The sequence below is a fragment of the Stegodyphus dumicola genome, chromosome 1 (genome assembly GCF_044657685.1).
Source record: "Stegodyphus dumicola isolate Sdum_Otavi_A_Nest chromosome 1, ASM4465768v1".
NCBI lineage: Eukaryota > Metazoa > Arthropoda > Arachnida > Araneae > Eresidae > Stegodyphus > Stegodyphus dumicola.
In genome coordinates, this window is record NC_140768.1 from 237,658,181 (window position 1) to 237,672,220 (window position 14,040).

The window sequence follows — 14,040 nt, forward strand, 5'->3', positions numbered from 1 at the left end:
GTGATTTGCGTATTAAGAACTGTTTTTCCTTTAAGTCCCAATAGACCCCCATTCGACCCCTTGGATCAGATAGACCCCTAGGGGTCTATATAGACCACTTTGGCGACCCCTGCTTTAGTATCTAATATTAAAGAGATATCATTAATTTATTTTAGTTTCCGAGAGAAATCTTTAAAGGCGTGCTTCGAAAAATATTATTTTGGGGTAGTTGTTGTTTGGTTCTTATTCAAACTATTCAAAATTATTAGGTAAAAAAGATAATAGACGCGTGTCCAAACTAAAGTATAATTAACAATAACAACTTTTATTTTATAATTTTATTATTATTATACAACAGAATAAAAAAACTTTTAAAGTCTGCATTCAGTAACTACAGTGACCTTCAGTTCCATTGATCTTCTCATTTAACAAGAAACATTTATTACATATTTAGAAGTGATAAATAACAAAAATTAATACATCATCAAACAAAGTTTAATATATTTCTATAACTCCATAAAAACATCTCTTTCTTTACGGAGATAGCCCTAGTGTGCTTTGCCATTATCAAATAATCTTACTAATCCCGATTCCATTTAAACAAACAGATTTCAATTTAAAGAGTTCCAGAGGCGTAGCTAGGGCTATCAGCTACCAGGGAGAGCTGAAGATTTCGTGCTTTCTCCTGTTTGCAAAACTGCAATGGTGAAGGGAAAGAAACTTTTCTCGACGTTGCGCTCTAGGCCAGATGCTCCCCTTGCCTCCCCTAGCTGCTCCACTGACGGGCTTTCGTAAGCCATATAGTTAACTAGTTTTAAATATAACTTTTCACGCAGTAGAGGTCTTAAACATTACAAAACTTTTATTAGTTACGGCGTTCATTTATATTACCTCAGCATATATTATGTCAACATATAAGACTTTGTTCGCTATCATAAATAAATATATTTCTATAAATTAAATAAATATAAAAAATCTTTAAACTAGAAACTCCTCACCATTAATACATCATTGCTAATGTATACTATAATATATTACAGTGTTTAATACCGGGAAAAATAAAAACTGAACCCTCTGCTTTCTTGGCCTTATCTTCTGCAAACAGCTGTAAAACTCTTTGAAAAATTTCTCAAATTATCTTACAAAGTTCTCTAAATTTCAGGTGCATGGACTGTAAGAATGAAATACTGTTGTGTATTGAACTAATGAAAATGTTATGATAGCCCCAACAGCTGTGCCTACTTGAGTGAGAATACCACATCGATAAAGTGCAGGCTGGCCGCCTTCTCGTCGCAAAACTGAAGCTATACAAGTTTTGATATAAGCCACTATACCAGATACCATAACCCAAGCGAGAACCTGAAAAGAATATACCTTTGATAATGGTTCAGATATATTTATATGCATATAAATGTAAGTACTCAAATATTAAACAGAAACCAAGCAAGAAGTCTAACATTACTAGCCATCCAAAATGTCACATAACGGAGAACAAGAGATACCAAGACGTATTTACTGAATGAATAGTGTAATATATGAGAGTGAACTGATTAAATCTAAGCTTATTCGGCTTAAGGAACACGAAGAAATCAGTATCTTATGTAGCTGACTTGACTAGGAATAACTGCTGCGGCGTGTCTCGGCACTCAAAGAAAGAAGGTTTGGATGTGTGCTTGGGTATTCACTCGGCTGTTTACACGTGTTACTAAGTTCAGCTTCAGATACTGTATTTAGATCAGTGCTCCGCAACCGGTGTGACGCGGCACACTGGTGTGCCATGAGTAGGATATAGGTGTGCCGCAATCAAATACATGTATTTGACATTTTGCAATCTTTTATCATGTATTTAATACACAATGACATTTTTTTTCCTTAATAATGTCTATTTTAAATGTTTTTATATATTTCACTGTTGTGTGGTTGTGTGTCTGATTGTAAGTGTGTCAGCATTTGAATTTTTTCGGCACTTCCTTGATAACTCGGAACTCTTTGGTGTGCCACGAAATTCCAGAAAGATTTTTTGTGCGTCGCAGGTGAGAAAAGGTTGCGGAGCACTGATTTAGATCACTCAATACCCAGACACATTCGATAGGCGATATGTTTTGCGAACGGGAGGGCAGCAACGCGATCTGGTGGGGCAATAATGAATTGTTGACCTTTGCGTGCCACGTGCGGCCGCGAGTTATACTGTTCATACTTGGCCGCAGAGAAGTCTTAGACTTCTCTGCGGACTCCAAAGTAGTAGACTCCAAAACTTCAAAGACAGTTATCAAATATGCCGGCAATGCGTATCAAGCGAGTGCGGTAGTGAAACTCAATGACATCTCAAACCATAACTCCAGGTGACGAATATTATGATATAGTGATTCAAAATGCTATTAAAATGCGCGTGATATCTGTCACTACAATGTCGCGAGACTCGTATACAACCATTGCGAAGCTATAGGCATAACTGAGCTTTGTCTGAAAGGACAATATCGTCCCCTTCTTTTGTCCATGTTTGTCTATTATAGCCGTATATGCTTGTAGAGTAGAGACAACGGTAAATCAAAGATTCTCTTCTTCTGCAGACAATATCGAATGCTGCGTGTTTATGCAGGTTGTTGTGGAGCAGATCCTAAATCTTGTGCTAACTTTCTTAATGTTGCTGAGGGATCTGTTACGGCCTTACATACAATATGTCTAATCACGTGTATCTAATCACTGTTGAGATCTAAACGTGACGCACATTTCAAACTTATTGGATGCTTCATTCATGGTGTAGCATTTTTAATAGTTTTTAGTGTATGAAGGAATATTATGGGCGTTATTTTGAGGTTTGTTTATGGTGCTATAATTTAGAAGCACAGTTCTATGTTTTGTATCTTATTAGTTTTGACTATTTTTACGCATGCTGGTTGCTTCTAAGTCAAATTAAAGTTCAAAAGCATTCTCAAAGTCAATTGAAGTCAACGAATAACACTTGGTGTAATTATTAGGATAATTTTGGTTGCGAGTAAATTTAAGCCCTGCTCACAATGCTGCCAGAAATGTCAGAACCGTTGGAGCAGATGTGTGTTTTCAGATGAATGTTGCTTAAATGGTAAATAAACAATATTCCACTACATTTGAAATAGATCTTATAAATAGTCTTATAAATATTTTCTCTAAATTTTTAAACAAAGGAAAATGAAACTACATGATAATATTAGAATTAAATTACTTCTATGGTTAGGACAGGGGGTTCCCAACGTGTAGGAGAACACACGCCTCCCATATGCCACTGCAGAATGCTCAGCACACACAAGTGCTCCAGAATCAAAAACGTACTTGGGGTCTCTAAGCTGCATGCCGAAAGCTGCGCTTTGCCGTCCAAGACGTCACTGGAAGCATCATGTTTAAGAAGAGCTACCGTCGCACACTTGAAGCCCACCAGCGGCCGAGCGGTAAAGTCGCTGAACACTGCTAGTTCAGTCCGAGGTTCGAATCCCGCGAACGGGCTGGCTGCATGGGCGTTTTCGTGGCTTTCCCCATGTGTAACGTGTATACGAGCCAGTTCCCCTTAGAAAGTCCTCCACGAAGGCATTCCTCCCCTTAGGCAGATAGCCCTCGAGGCTTTGCCATAATCACTCACACACACGCACAGTTGAAATTGCACACTTTTGATATTCTACAAATCTTTAAATTCATAAACGCCTGGAACTTATACGAAATGAACAGCTATCTGCTTGTATCTCTTCTAATAGCAGAAGAAACATTTTGGATTTAAAAAATAGTAGATAAATCTCATGCAAGAGCAATTGTAGAATTCAGACTTGCTGTTGGACGCGATTTCCTGGCAAGTCATCTATATCCAAAATCTATTAAACTTGCAAATCTAGGCCATAGCATAGATTTGCAAGGTTTATTATTTTAAAAAGCTATCTTTAGCTAAAAAAATTGCCCATCATACTCACCACAAGACTTCCACCCAGAGCTGAGTCAACAAAAGGTGGTGTTGGGCTTAAAAGGGCTATTGTCATAATGTAAGCTCCCCAAATGAATACATAGACTGTTAAACCGGAAATTGCAGCCACGCTTGAGATGGGTAAGAACATTGCTACAAAACAGCATAGTGGGTTAGCAAAACTGGAGAGAGTAACAGTCAAATGGAAAGCCAAGCTCCCATACGGCAAGCAGGAATACGTCTATAAATAAATAACAACAATAAAAAATTATCGAGAAAAGATAAGAATTTCAAAATCATTTAATTAAAATAATATTCAGCATGAATCAATATGGAATCTAAAAATTCTTTTACTCATACTACGGTAAAATAATTTTTTTGAAAGTTAAATTACCTATGTAGCGCACGAGTATTTGTTAAATTTTCAGTATGAAACAAAAGTGTGCATTTCTATATTGTATATTTGCAAATACATACACTATAAAACATAATTTTTTTTTTACAATTAGCCTTTAAATCCATTAAATTACTCTAATGTACTAACACCATAATGTTAAAAATAATGTTAAAGCTTTCAAATTTATATAACTCTCTAGTAAGCAGTTAGTTCAAAACACAGCTTTACATTATGAACACGCTTTCAGTTTCTAGCCAAGGAAACTTACAACGATTCAGTTAAGGCCATTTATATCTTTGTGAGTTGTATACATATTGAACATCAAAAACGAAATAAATCGCTCAATTCTAACTGTATCAAAAAGGAATACTCGAAAAGCCAGAACATTATGATTAGCCAGTTGTTATGGAAATGAAAGCAGCTCCAAATATACGACAGTAATTAATGATTTATGGAGATTTCGCTCGCCATAAATCATGCAAAAGACATGTTGGAGCTGGAACTGCACATTTAACTTAGTTTCCAGGTGTTACACAACGGCAATACAGCATTTGAGATCGAGCTTCGGCACTAGCAGAGCAGCAACGATCATTGACTTGCACTGATGCCATCTATCTGGATTTGTTTATTAGTGGCAAGCATCATCAACAGCAAAACCGAACAGCGTTTTTCAACAATCAAATGCAGATGGCGCTATTAAACAAACCAGGTCTCGTAGCAATAACGCTTGCATCTGCGACATATAATAAAAAGAAACTGCTGATGATCTGAGAAATAACACTGCAAAATGCTGGTGTTATTTCTCAGATCATAACAAATTTAAAACATGTTCGAAAATGCCAGAGCGGCTAAAAGATTTTCAAAGGCAGCATAATTTGAATGCCGCCCAAAATCAAGCATAGTAACCAGAAGTTATAAAACGTTTTCCCAGTAGGAAAACAGTATAAAATGCTGCTAAATTATGAGACACCATGCATGATAACTCAAAATTAAAAATAAAACAAAATTATCTTGTCAGGTTCGAACGCAAAGGAACATGTGACGCAATTTACCGATGATTTCTAGACTGGAAAGAAATGTATCACAATAACAGTGAATTGAACTAACCTGAAAATGGAGTCGTATTACCTCTATTCTAATCCGTTGGCAATCTAAATTCACCAATGACAGAGCCTTGTTGGCCTCGAGGGCACCAAAATTGGATTTCGAATGATTGGCTAAAGATAGTTTGCCTCAAATTTGATTTTTTCGTGCCCATTGGTTTAGATGTAAATTGTGCATAACTTTAGAAAGCATGAATGTTGTTTATGATACCTATGATTTCTGATTAAGGCAACTATTTTTAAGCCATAGTGAGAACACCATAATAGCACATGCGAGGAATGCGGCAATTTCCCTACGCAGTGACAGGCAAAGTGGGATTAAGATTTTGAGAAGCCTTAAGCACTTGTGCTTCCAGATACGTTTACACCAACCGTTTTCTTCATTCCTTATTTCTCTCGATTTTGGTTTAGGTGCACCATGCATTCCTTGGTAAAACTTTTGGTAATGGGAAACTTTTTGGTACCCCTTTCCTGAATACCTAAGAACCTTTTTGCAGTGCCCCTTTTCCTTTATTCCCTAAGCACGTGCTCATATTGCTTAATGGTTAATCCAGCTCTGGTGGCAGGTTATTCACTTATCCATTTGATATTGAGTATAATTAACGTAACGTACGTAAAGGTATACTTAAAAAATAAATAAAGAAAGAAAACAAAAACTTCATGGCTTTTTTTTTCCCTTATTTCTACAATTTATTTCTATAATTTTCTTATTTACATAATATATTTATATAATTTCCTTATTTATTCCAAAAGCTTAAGTAATAGCAATACGCGGTGAAACCAATAACGGCAGCCACAGATACACTTCCTGTAAGGGAAAAGATTGGTTTTCAGATACTCCACAATATTTTGTAAGTAATAGAATTTACTTACCTGTATTGATAGCAGAATTCCGTTATGTAAGGCGCATACGAGGCCCTGAAGTAGTAGCAATATGATGTACTGTGATTTAGAAAACCTTGGTTTTCCCAAGAGATTCTTTTCTAAAGATGTTGTTTTTTCTAAGCTTGATGAAAATTCCATAGAATTGTGTAAACTCTCGTCCAGTGCTGGATGTTTAGAACTTGAAAATGGTATGGTGGGTACCTATTAAAAAATGCAGTGTGAGACGTTATTCTTTTTAGGAAGTATCCACATCAAATGAGTAGATTAAAACAGGCAAAAAACATTACTTTGGCATATATTTTAAATAAAATTCTATCGATTTCAAAGAGCTATAAGATACACGTACCTCTTTTTCAGCAAGGAGGGGGAGGGAATTTCCAATTTTATACAAATTCTACGCCAAAGTACTTTGGAAAGTTTCTCTTCTATATGAAATGACTAAATACTTTTTCCCCCAGTTCCAGTAACACAGATCTAACTAGTTTTCTTGTGGAATTTTGCTTAATTTTAATATATTTGCTTAATTTTAATTATGCAAGACTAGAAATAATAGCAAAATGCGCATTTTCACATGCCGTAAAAAGTGCCATTTGTGCGAATTAAATTTTGTGCCATTTGTGCGAAAAAAAAGACAATGCAAACAAAAAGACAGCATGACAGCTGGCAGTTCAGGATTATTAAAAACGGTGCGCTACACGAAAGAACAACGCCTTTTCATAGTTGAACAATATTTTTAAAAAATGAAGTTTCGGCAAATACAGTATATGGTCGGAATAGTGATTTAATTTCATTAACTAAGAGATTAATTAAACAATTTAAGGTGACTGAATCAATTAGCAATCTTAAACAATCTGGCCGTCCTTTTCAACAAGTGGTTCAACATAAAACATTGAAGCAGTTCTTAAGAATGTTGTTGAGAATCCAAAGACATCAATTCGGCATCGTGGTTAAGAGCTGAATATTTCGAGAAGTCTCCTACGGCATATTTTTATGAAATATTTGCATCTCCATGTTTATAAAGTTCAACTGACTCAAAACCCGAAGCCTACTGACCACGCACAGCGAGAGTGTTCGCTGGTATGGATTATGGAACAACAACAAATGGATGCTGATTTTTCGAACAATATCATCTTCAGTGATAAGGCTCACTTTCATCTTGATTAATTGAGAAAATTGTCGCATTTGGGATTCAGAAAATCTATGAGTGATTGTTGAAAAACAAATGCAACAACATGTCACTGTTTTGTGCGGATTTGGGGCTGGAGGCATCATCGGACCATTCTTCTTCGAAAATGCGGCTGGTCAGGGAATATAGTTAATGGCTGGTCAGGGAATAATAGTTAATGGCTGGTCAGGGAATAATAGTTAATGGCTGGTCAAGGAATAATAGCTGTGGGTCCAGCAAGACGTAGCCGCATGTCATACAGCCCATGAAAGAATTCAATTATGGTACGGTATGAGTCATTTCCTGGTCGTGTAATTTCCAGATCTGGTAACCAGAATTGCCGCTCCCCCCCCCATATCAGGAGATTATAAAATGTTGCACTTCTTTCTATGAGACATTTTGAAGTCTAAGGTTTATGCCAAAAACCCCACGACTTAAAAGAGGAAATCGAGAGCTGTATCAACGAAATTCAACCACATTTATGCAAAACGGTCATAGAATATTTCAACAAAAGAGTTCATATGTGTCAGCAAATCCGTGGAGGCCATTTACCCAATATGCCATTCTATACATAACCTTATACTTTATAATTCATTAATCAATCAAAAAGTTACAATTTTTAATTATAAATCTTTGTTTTCTGTCAAAATTACTTCTTACGTGAATTTTGAGAAACACTATGCATTAAAAAAGAGAAGAAACTAAAAGCAGTTTTATCGAGACGCAGATGGACTCTTCTGAAGACCTTGCCGTTAAAATTATCAAATATCATCTATATCAAATACCGGTGATTAAAATGACTTTTCGTTCTCCCTATTCTTCGTATGTACCGTGTTTCCGAGTTTACATTTCATACTCCATAACCCACTGTATTATGAAAATTTTTACTTTTGCGAAACTTTTATCACCCCTTAAGGGCCGTTCCCAATGAGGTTTATCTGAGCTAACGGGGACAACTAACGTAGCCGACCCATCTCCAAAAACAGTTTTTTCCCATAGGGCAGCAAGTTGAAAAATCTGAACTGCAGGCATAGCGGAGCTAGTCGACACATGGAACTGACTCCGTTAGCTTAGATAAACCCCAATGGGAACGGCCCTTTAAAGATGCAACCTTCCCTCCTACAGAAAACATGCAATAATGTCATTTCAAAAAAGTAAGTAAGATTTTTAAATATCAAACCTGTCGCACCAGTGGCCGAAAGACTAAAGACTGCTGAATACTAGTCGTTCATCGAACCCAAGCGAAAGGCTGGCTGCAAGTTTAGTTTCCGCAGTTTTTCGCATGTGTGAGTAAGAGCCAGTTTTCCTAGGAAAGTCCTCCATGAAGGCCTCCGTTTCTTTAAGATAGCCCACGTGTGTTTTCCCAAGTTCAAATAATTAACCAACCAAATATAAAGTTGGAAAAAACAATTCACGTTACAAAAGAAATATGCAATAACAATACATTATTCTTAATAAATATTACTCTTGTGGTGTTCCAAAGTAAAAGTGAAGAGCTAAGAATTACGTTGGATTGAAAAGGGTGTTTAAATTAATATAGTTATTTATACATAACCTAAATATGCTAAATGTAATTCTCTGGCTCTTATACATAGTCACCCGCCTTATTACCTCCTCATATTTTACCAGTAAAGTGTAGCATCAACTTAGGAGAAAGTTTAAAACAAATCTTAATATTACAACTTCGGTCTAACAATTTACACAGATCCTGTAATAACAGAAAGCTCGCCGCTACCTGCGGGATTAACAGAACAAAAAAATAAAAGTATGTAAAATATGGTATTACAAGGCATTGTTCGCCTGTAAGTTTTGGCTAAAGCCCACAACTCAAGCCACTAAACACGGCTAGCAAAGCCTAAAGCCGATTCAAGTAAACTTAAAAAAGCTGGGTCAAAATAAAATAGTATTGAGAGAGTCAGCGGTCCTACAAAAGCTCACTACTAAATTCAAAAATTCTATTCTTATATGCATTAACTAATTTGCATTCTGGCCGAAGACGACGAAAGTAGGCTCCCGCCTGCTTTTTTATATCACAGACAAAATAATAATTTCAAACATGCAGCTTATTAGCAAATGGAGAAGTGGAGAATAGTTTAGGAAATTATTAAAGATATAGCAGAATAAAATATAATCTAACCCCGCTATAACGAACTTTAAGAGAGCGGTAGTTTGGTTCGCTACATCTCATCCAGTTAAGAAAAATAAATCACTCATAAAAAGTATAAAAATTGACTAATAAATAAATAAATAAAAACTGATAACTTTTTTTACTACATTTGCAAAAGAAGTACTAAATAATAACTTTCATTAAAAATATCATATTAAGGTTCTGTTTTGGCCTCCTCGGTGATTGCGGTGATTTGTGCCCAGAGGGCGCACCGCACAAAAAGTTAGTTGCGTTACAGAACGTAAGGGAAGCGGACGCGCCAAAATGTCGGGCGTATTACCGCTAATTGAGGTAATTGCATCGTATCTGTCAGGTGGCAGAAAACTAGTATGATGTATCAATTCACATGCCAGGTGGCAGAATATGTCTATCATGTACATGCCAGAAGGCATAACGCTTGTAAACATGCCAGGTGGCATACGACTTGTAAATAAATTGTAAATAAATGTACAGTAAAATATCTTGGTGCAATAGATCAAGGAACACGCATCAACAACCTTCTGATCATTTGGATACGTACATTTTTTTGGTGACACCGGACTTGATTTGTGGAGATGAAGAATGGACGAAGAAAATTAGTGAGTTTATGACTGAAAAGCCAGGATTTAACGCGAAGAAATTCGAGGTAGGCCCTTTTTTATTTTTCCAGTTTTGAATAGAATTGTTGAATAAAAATCTTGGTGATTATTATAGTTTATAGACTCTAATGGTAAAATGGAGTCTATGAATAAGGCAAAGAAGTTGCGTACGGTGACGCGTAGCTTAACTACTAAGTTGATGAGTAAAATAGATTCTGCATTGTTAGAAGAGGGTGAAACCGCGAATGAGAAATTAAAAGGATTACTCGAAATGTTACTTGAAAAATCGCAGTTGTTGAAACAATACGATTCTGAGATTGAAAAACTTATAATTAAGGAACAGGAGTTGGAAACAGAAGTAATTTCCGCGCAGGAATATCAGGAAAGAATTATAAGTTTTAAATGTAAAATTCAGGAAAAATTAAGAAAAAACGCGTGTAAAGTTGAATCTAGAAATTCTAGTGAGGAAACTATATCTCCGAAGTTGAAAACTTGTGAAGTTAATACTTTAAAATTGCCAAAATTAACGATTACAAAATATTACGGTGATCCTTGTTCTTGGCTTGAATTCTGGAATCAGTTTAGTAATTCCATTCACCAAAACGAAAGTCTCAGTTCGGTTGACAAGTTTTGTTATTTAAAATCGCTTTTGGGAGGTTTAGCTTTAAATGCTATTAGTGGATTAACATTTACTAGTGAAAGCTATACGGTGGCTGTTGATATACTAAAAAACCGTTTCGGCAGAGATGACCTGCTAATTAATGCGCGTATGAATAAATTGTTGAGTTTAGAACCTGTAAAATATTCCGGAAATACGGCTTCTTTGTGGAAGCTTTATGACGATATAGAAATACAAATAAAGAATTTAAATTCTTTAAATGTTACTAGTGGTTCTTATGGACATTTATTATCCCCTATTTTGTTAAAGTTAATACCCGAGAATTTAACTCTAGAATTCACTAGGAAAAGAAGTGATAAACAAAATTTCGATGTTAATGAACTACTAACGTTCTTGAAAACGGAAGTGGAATGTAGGGAAACGTCAATGATGTTAGCGCGTTCTAAGAATTTTGATGTAAATGAAACATCAATACGAAACAAAAGTTCCCATCAATGTTATCAAAATAAATCTTACATGCATTCTAAAAGAAATGATTACAGTACGCATAAGCAAGGTGCTTCGGTATTAACTAGTCAAAGCGAAACTCCCTCTAAACACTTTCAAAAATCACATTTTAATCCAAATCGAAAGTTCTCTATCCCGCCTAAGAAAGAGAATCAAAATGTCTGCATATTTTGTTTATCTGCTTGTCATATGAATCATGATTGCGCACTTGATTTAAAGGCTCGCCGAATGGCATTAATGGATCGAGGTTTATGTTTTATTTGCTTTTCGAAAGGGCATCCAAGGCGTTTCTGTGCTCATAAAGATGAAAAATGCAGACTGTGCAATGTCCAAGGTTTACATAATTCGTTAATATGTGACGCCGCATCGAAAGGTTTAGAGACGGATACTTCCAATCAGACAAAACAAATGCCAATCCCTGAAGCTTCTCTTTCCCTCTTATGTAATGAAAATAATAACAAAATTAAACTACCGACTTCCGTTCTTTTACAGACGTTTTCGGCAACAGTTAGGTGTAAAGGGGGGAACGAAAAGGTATTACGTTGTATGCTAGATTCAGGGTCAACAAAGTCATTCATCTTACGAGAAGTGGTTGATTCACTGGGGTTGAAAATTATTAATAAAGAAGCGCTTATTATTTTCACATTTGGATGCAAAGATGCAAAAGAGCGCTTGTATGATATCGTAGAAATCGTATTGCAAAATGTAAGCCATCCCAGTAAAAAGATAAAAATTAACGCAATAGTCATTGATTCTATAACACTAGGGCAAGTAAAAGTTCCTTCTCGGTGGATACGAAAGATGGCGTTTGAGAAGGGAATAGAATTAGCAGATGCTGGTACGAGTGACGAAATTCAAGTATTAATAGGTTCGGATTATATTTGGGAAATTTTAGGAGAACGAAACGTGAAGATTTGTAAAAAATTAGTCGCAACAGAAAGCACTTTCGGTTTTGTGATTCAAGGCAAGGACGAAGGATCAAAGTGCAAGGACGAAGGATCAAAGTGTAAGGACGCAAGAGTTAATCATATAACCGTTGTAAATGAGGACTTAGATTATGAAAGAGTTAAAAAATTATGGGAATTAGAAGCAATTGGATAAGTTCGGATAAAGAAATATCTCTATCAGATAAAGAAATTTTAGAGTCATTTGAACGAAATACAACTTACAAGAATAAAAGGTATGAAACTCGATTATTGTGGAAAGAGGGTGTTGAAGGTTTAAAGAACAATTATGAAATCGCGAAACAGCGTTTACAATTTTTAAATAATAAGTTTCAGAAAAATAGCGAGCTATATTTAAAATATAATGAGATAATTAATGAACATTTGAGAGATGGTATAGTGGAACGGGTAGATACGTATTTAAATAGTAGTTTGAAAACGGGGTATTACATGCCTCATCACGCGGTAGTGCGCGAGCAGAAGGATTCTACAAAGGTTCGAATAGTTTTTGACGCTTCTTCTAAAAGTACGGGAAATTTATCACTTAGTGATTGTTTGGAAAGCGGACCTAATTTAAATCCTGATTTGCTAAAGATTATCATTAAATTCAGGGTACATTCAATTGCGTTTTGTGCCGACATTCAGCGTGCATTTTTAGAAGTAGGCTTAGCTAAAGAAGATAGGGATTTTTTAAAGTTTTTGTGGATAAATGAAGAAGGGTCAAATCTCGATCACAATAATCCCAACTTACAAGTTCTCCAACACAATCGAGTTCCTTTCGGGGTCAAGTGCTCACCTTATTTATTAACAGCTACAGTAAGAAAAAAGTATGAAGATGCCTACGAACAGGCATGCAGTATGTTAAAAGAGCTTTACGTAGATGATTTAATTTCTGGGACAGTTAATGTAGCAAAGGCCTTACATTTAAGCAAGGACATGATTTTCATTCTTAGCGAGGCCAGTATGAATTTACGTAGATGGGTTTCAAACTCACCTGAGCTGAATGAACTATGGAAACTTAATGGAATTGACTCTCGTGAAACATCTGAAGACTCTTTGGTACCGTTGGTACCGTTGAAAGTTTTAGGTCTTATTTGGGACAATGTCAATGATAATTTGAAAATAGATGTATCTCAGTTTGAGAAGTTACAAAATCTCAAAGTAACTAAACGCATCATTTTAGCAGCATGTGGTATGCTCTTTGATCCCTTGGGAATTATGAATCCATTTACTGTTCGAATTAAACTCTTAATGCAAACTATGTGGGAAAAGGGTATTCAATGGGACGAAAATGTTCCCATTGATACAGAATTCATATTTCAGGAATGGTTAAAGGAAGTTGAAAAAATAAAGTTTTTCGAAATTCCCAGACAGTATTTCAGTGATATGTGTTGGAAGTTTATAGAAGTTCACATATTTTCTGATGCCAGTCCCAAGTGTTATGGTGCCGTAGCATATTTTAGATTTAAGAAGAAAAATAAATGTAAAACAAGTTTCATAATGTCGAAATCCCGTTTGGCTCCTTTAAAAAGGGTAACACTCCCTAGGCTTGAACTTTTGGGAACATTAATTTCTGCAAGATTAGGTTCGTATTTGCAATCGATATTTCCGCAGTTGGATAAGGGAAATATATTTTACTGGACTGATTCCCAAATTTGCATTCACTGGATCAAGGGATCTGCCAACGATTGGAAACGATTTGTTAGAAATCGTGTGGTAGAAATCAAGGAGAAAACAATTTTAAACAACTGGTTCTTTTGCAGTGGGAAGA

General features: G+C 35.8%; 1 protein-coding gene across 6 annotated transcripts in view; it reads right to left on the reverse strand.

Annotated features, from left to right (window-relative positions):
* Positions 1–299: 299 nt before the first annotated feature.
* The window catches only part of LOC118192035 (solute carrier family 52, riboflavin transporter, member 3-A-like), a 99,596-nt gene continuing 85,855 nt past the window's right edge, over positions 300–14,040 (reverse strand). For all 6 annotated transcript variants that reach the window (XM_035362913.2, XM_085826631.1, XM_035362916.2 and 3 more), the window contains 3 exons: positions 6,278–6,490; positions 3,915–4,145; positions 300–1,338 (listed from right to left, as the gene is read on the reverse strand). In XM_035362913.2, the coding sequence (XP_035218804.1) occupies positions 1,138–1,338; positions 3,915–4,145; positions 6,278–6,490 (645 nt within the window). In that variant the 3' untranslated portion in view covers positions 300–1,137. The remainder of the gene's footprint in view (positions 1,339–3,914; positions 4,146–6,277; positions 6,491–14,040) is intronic.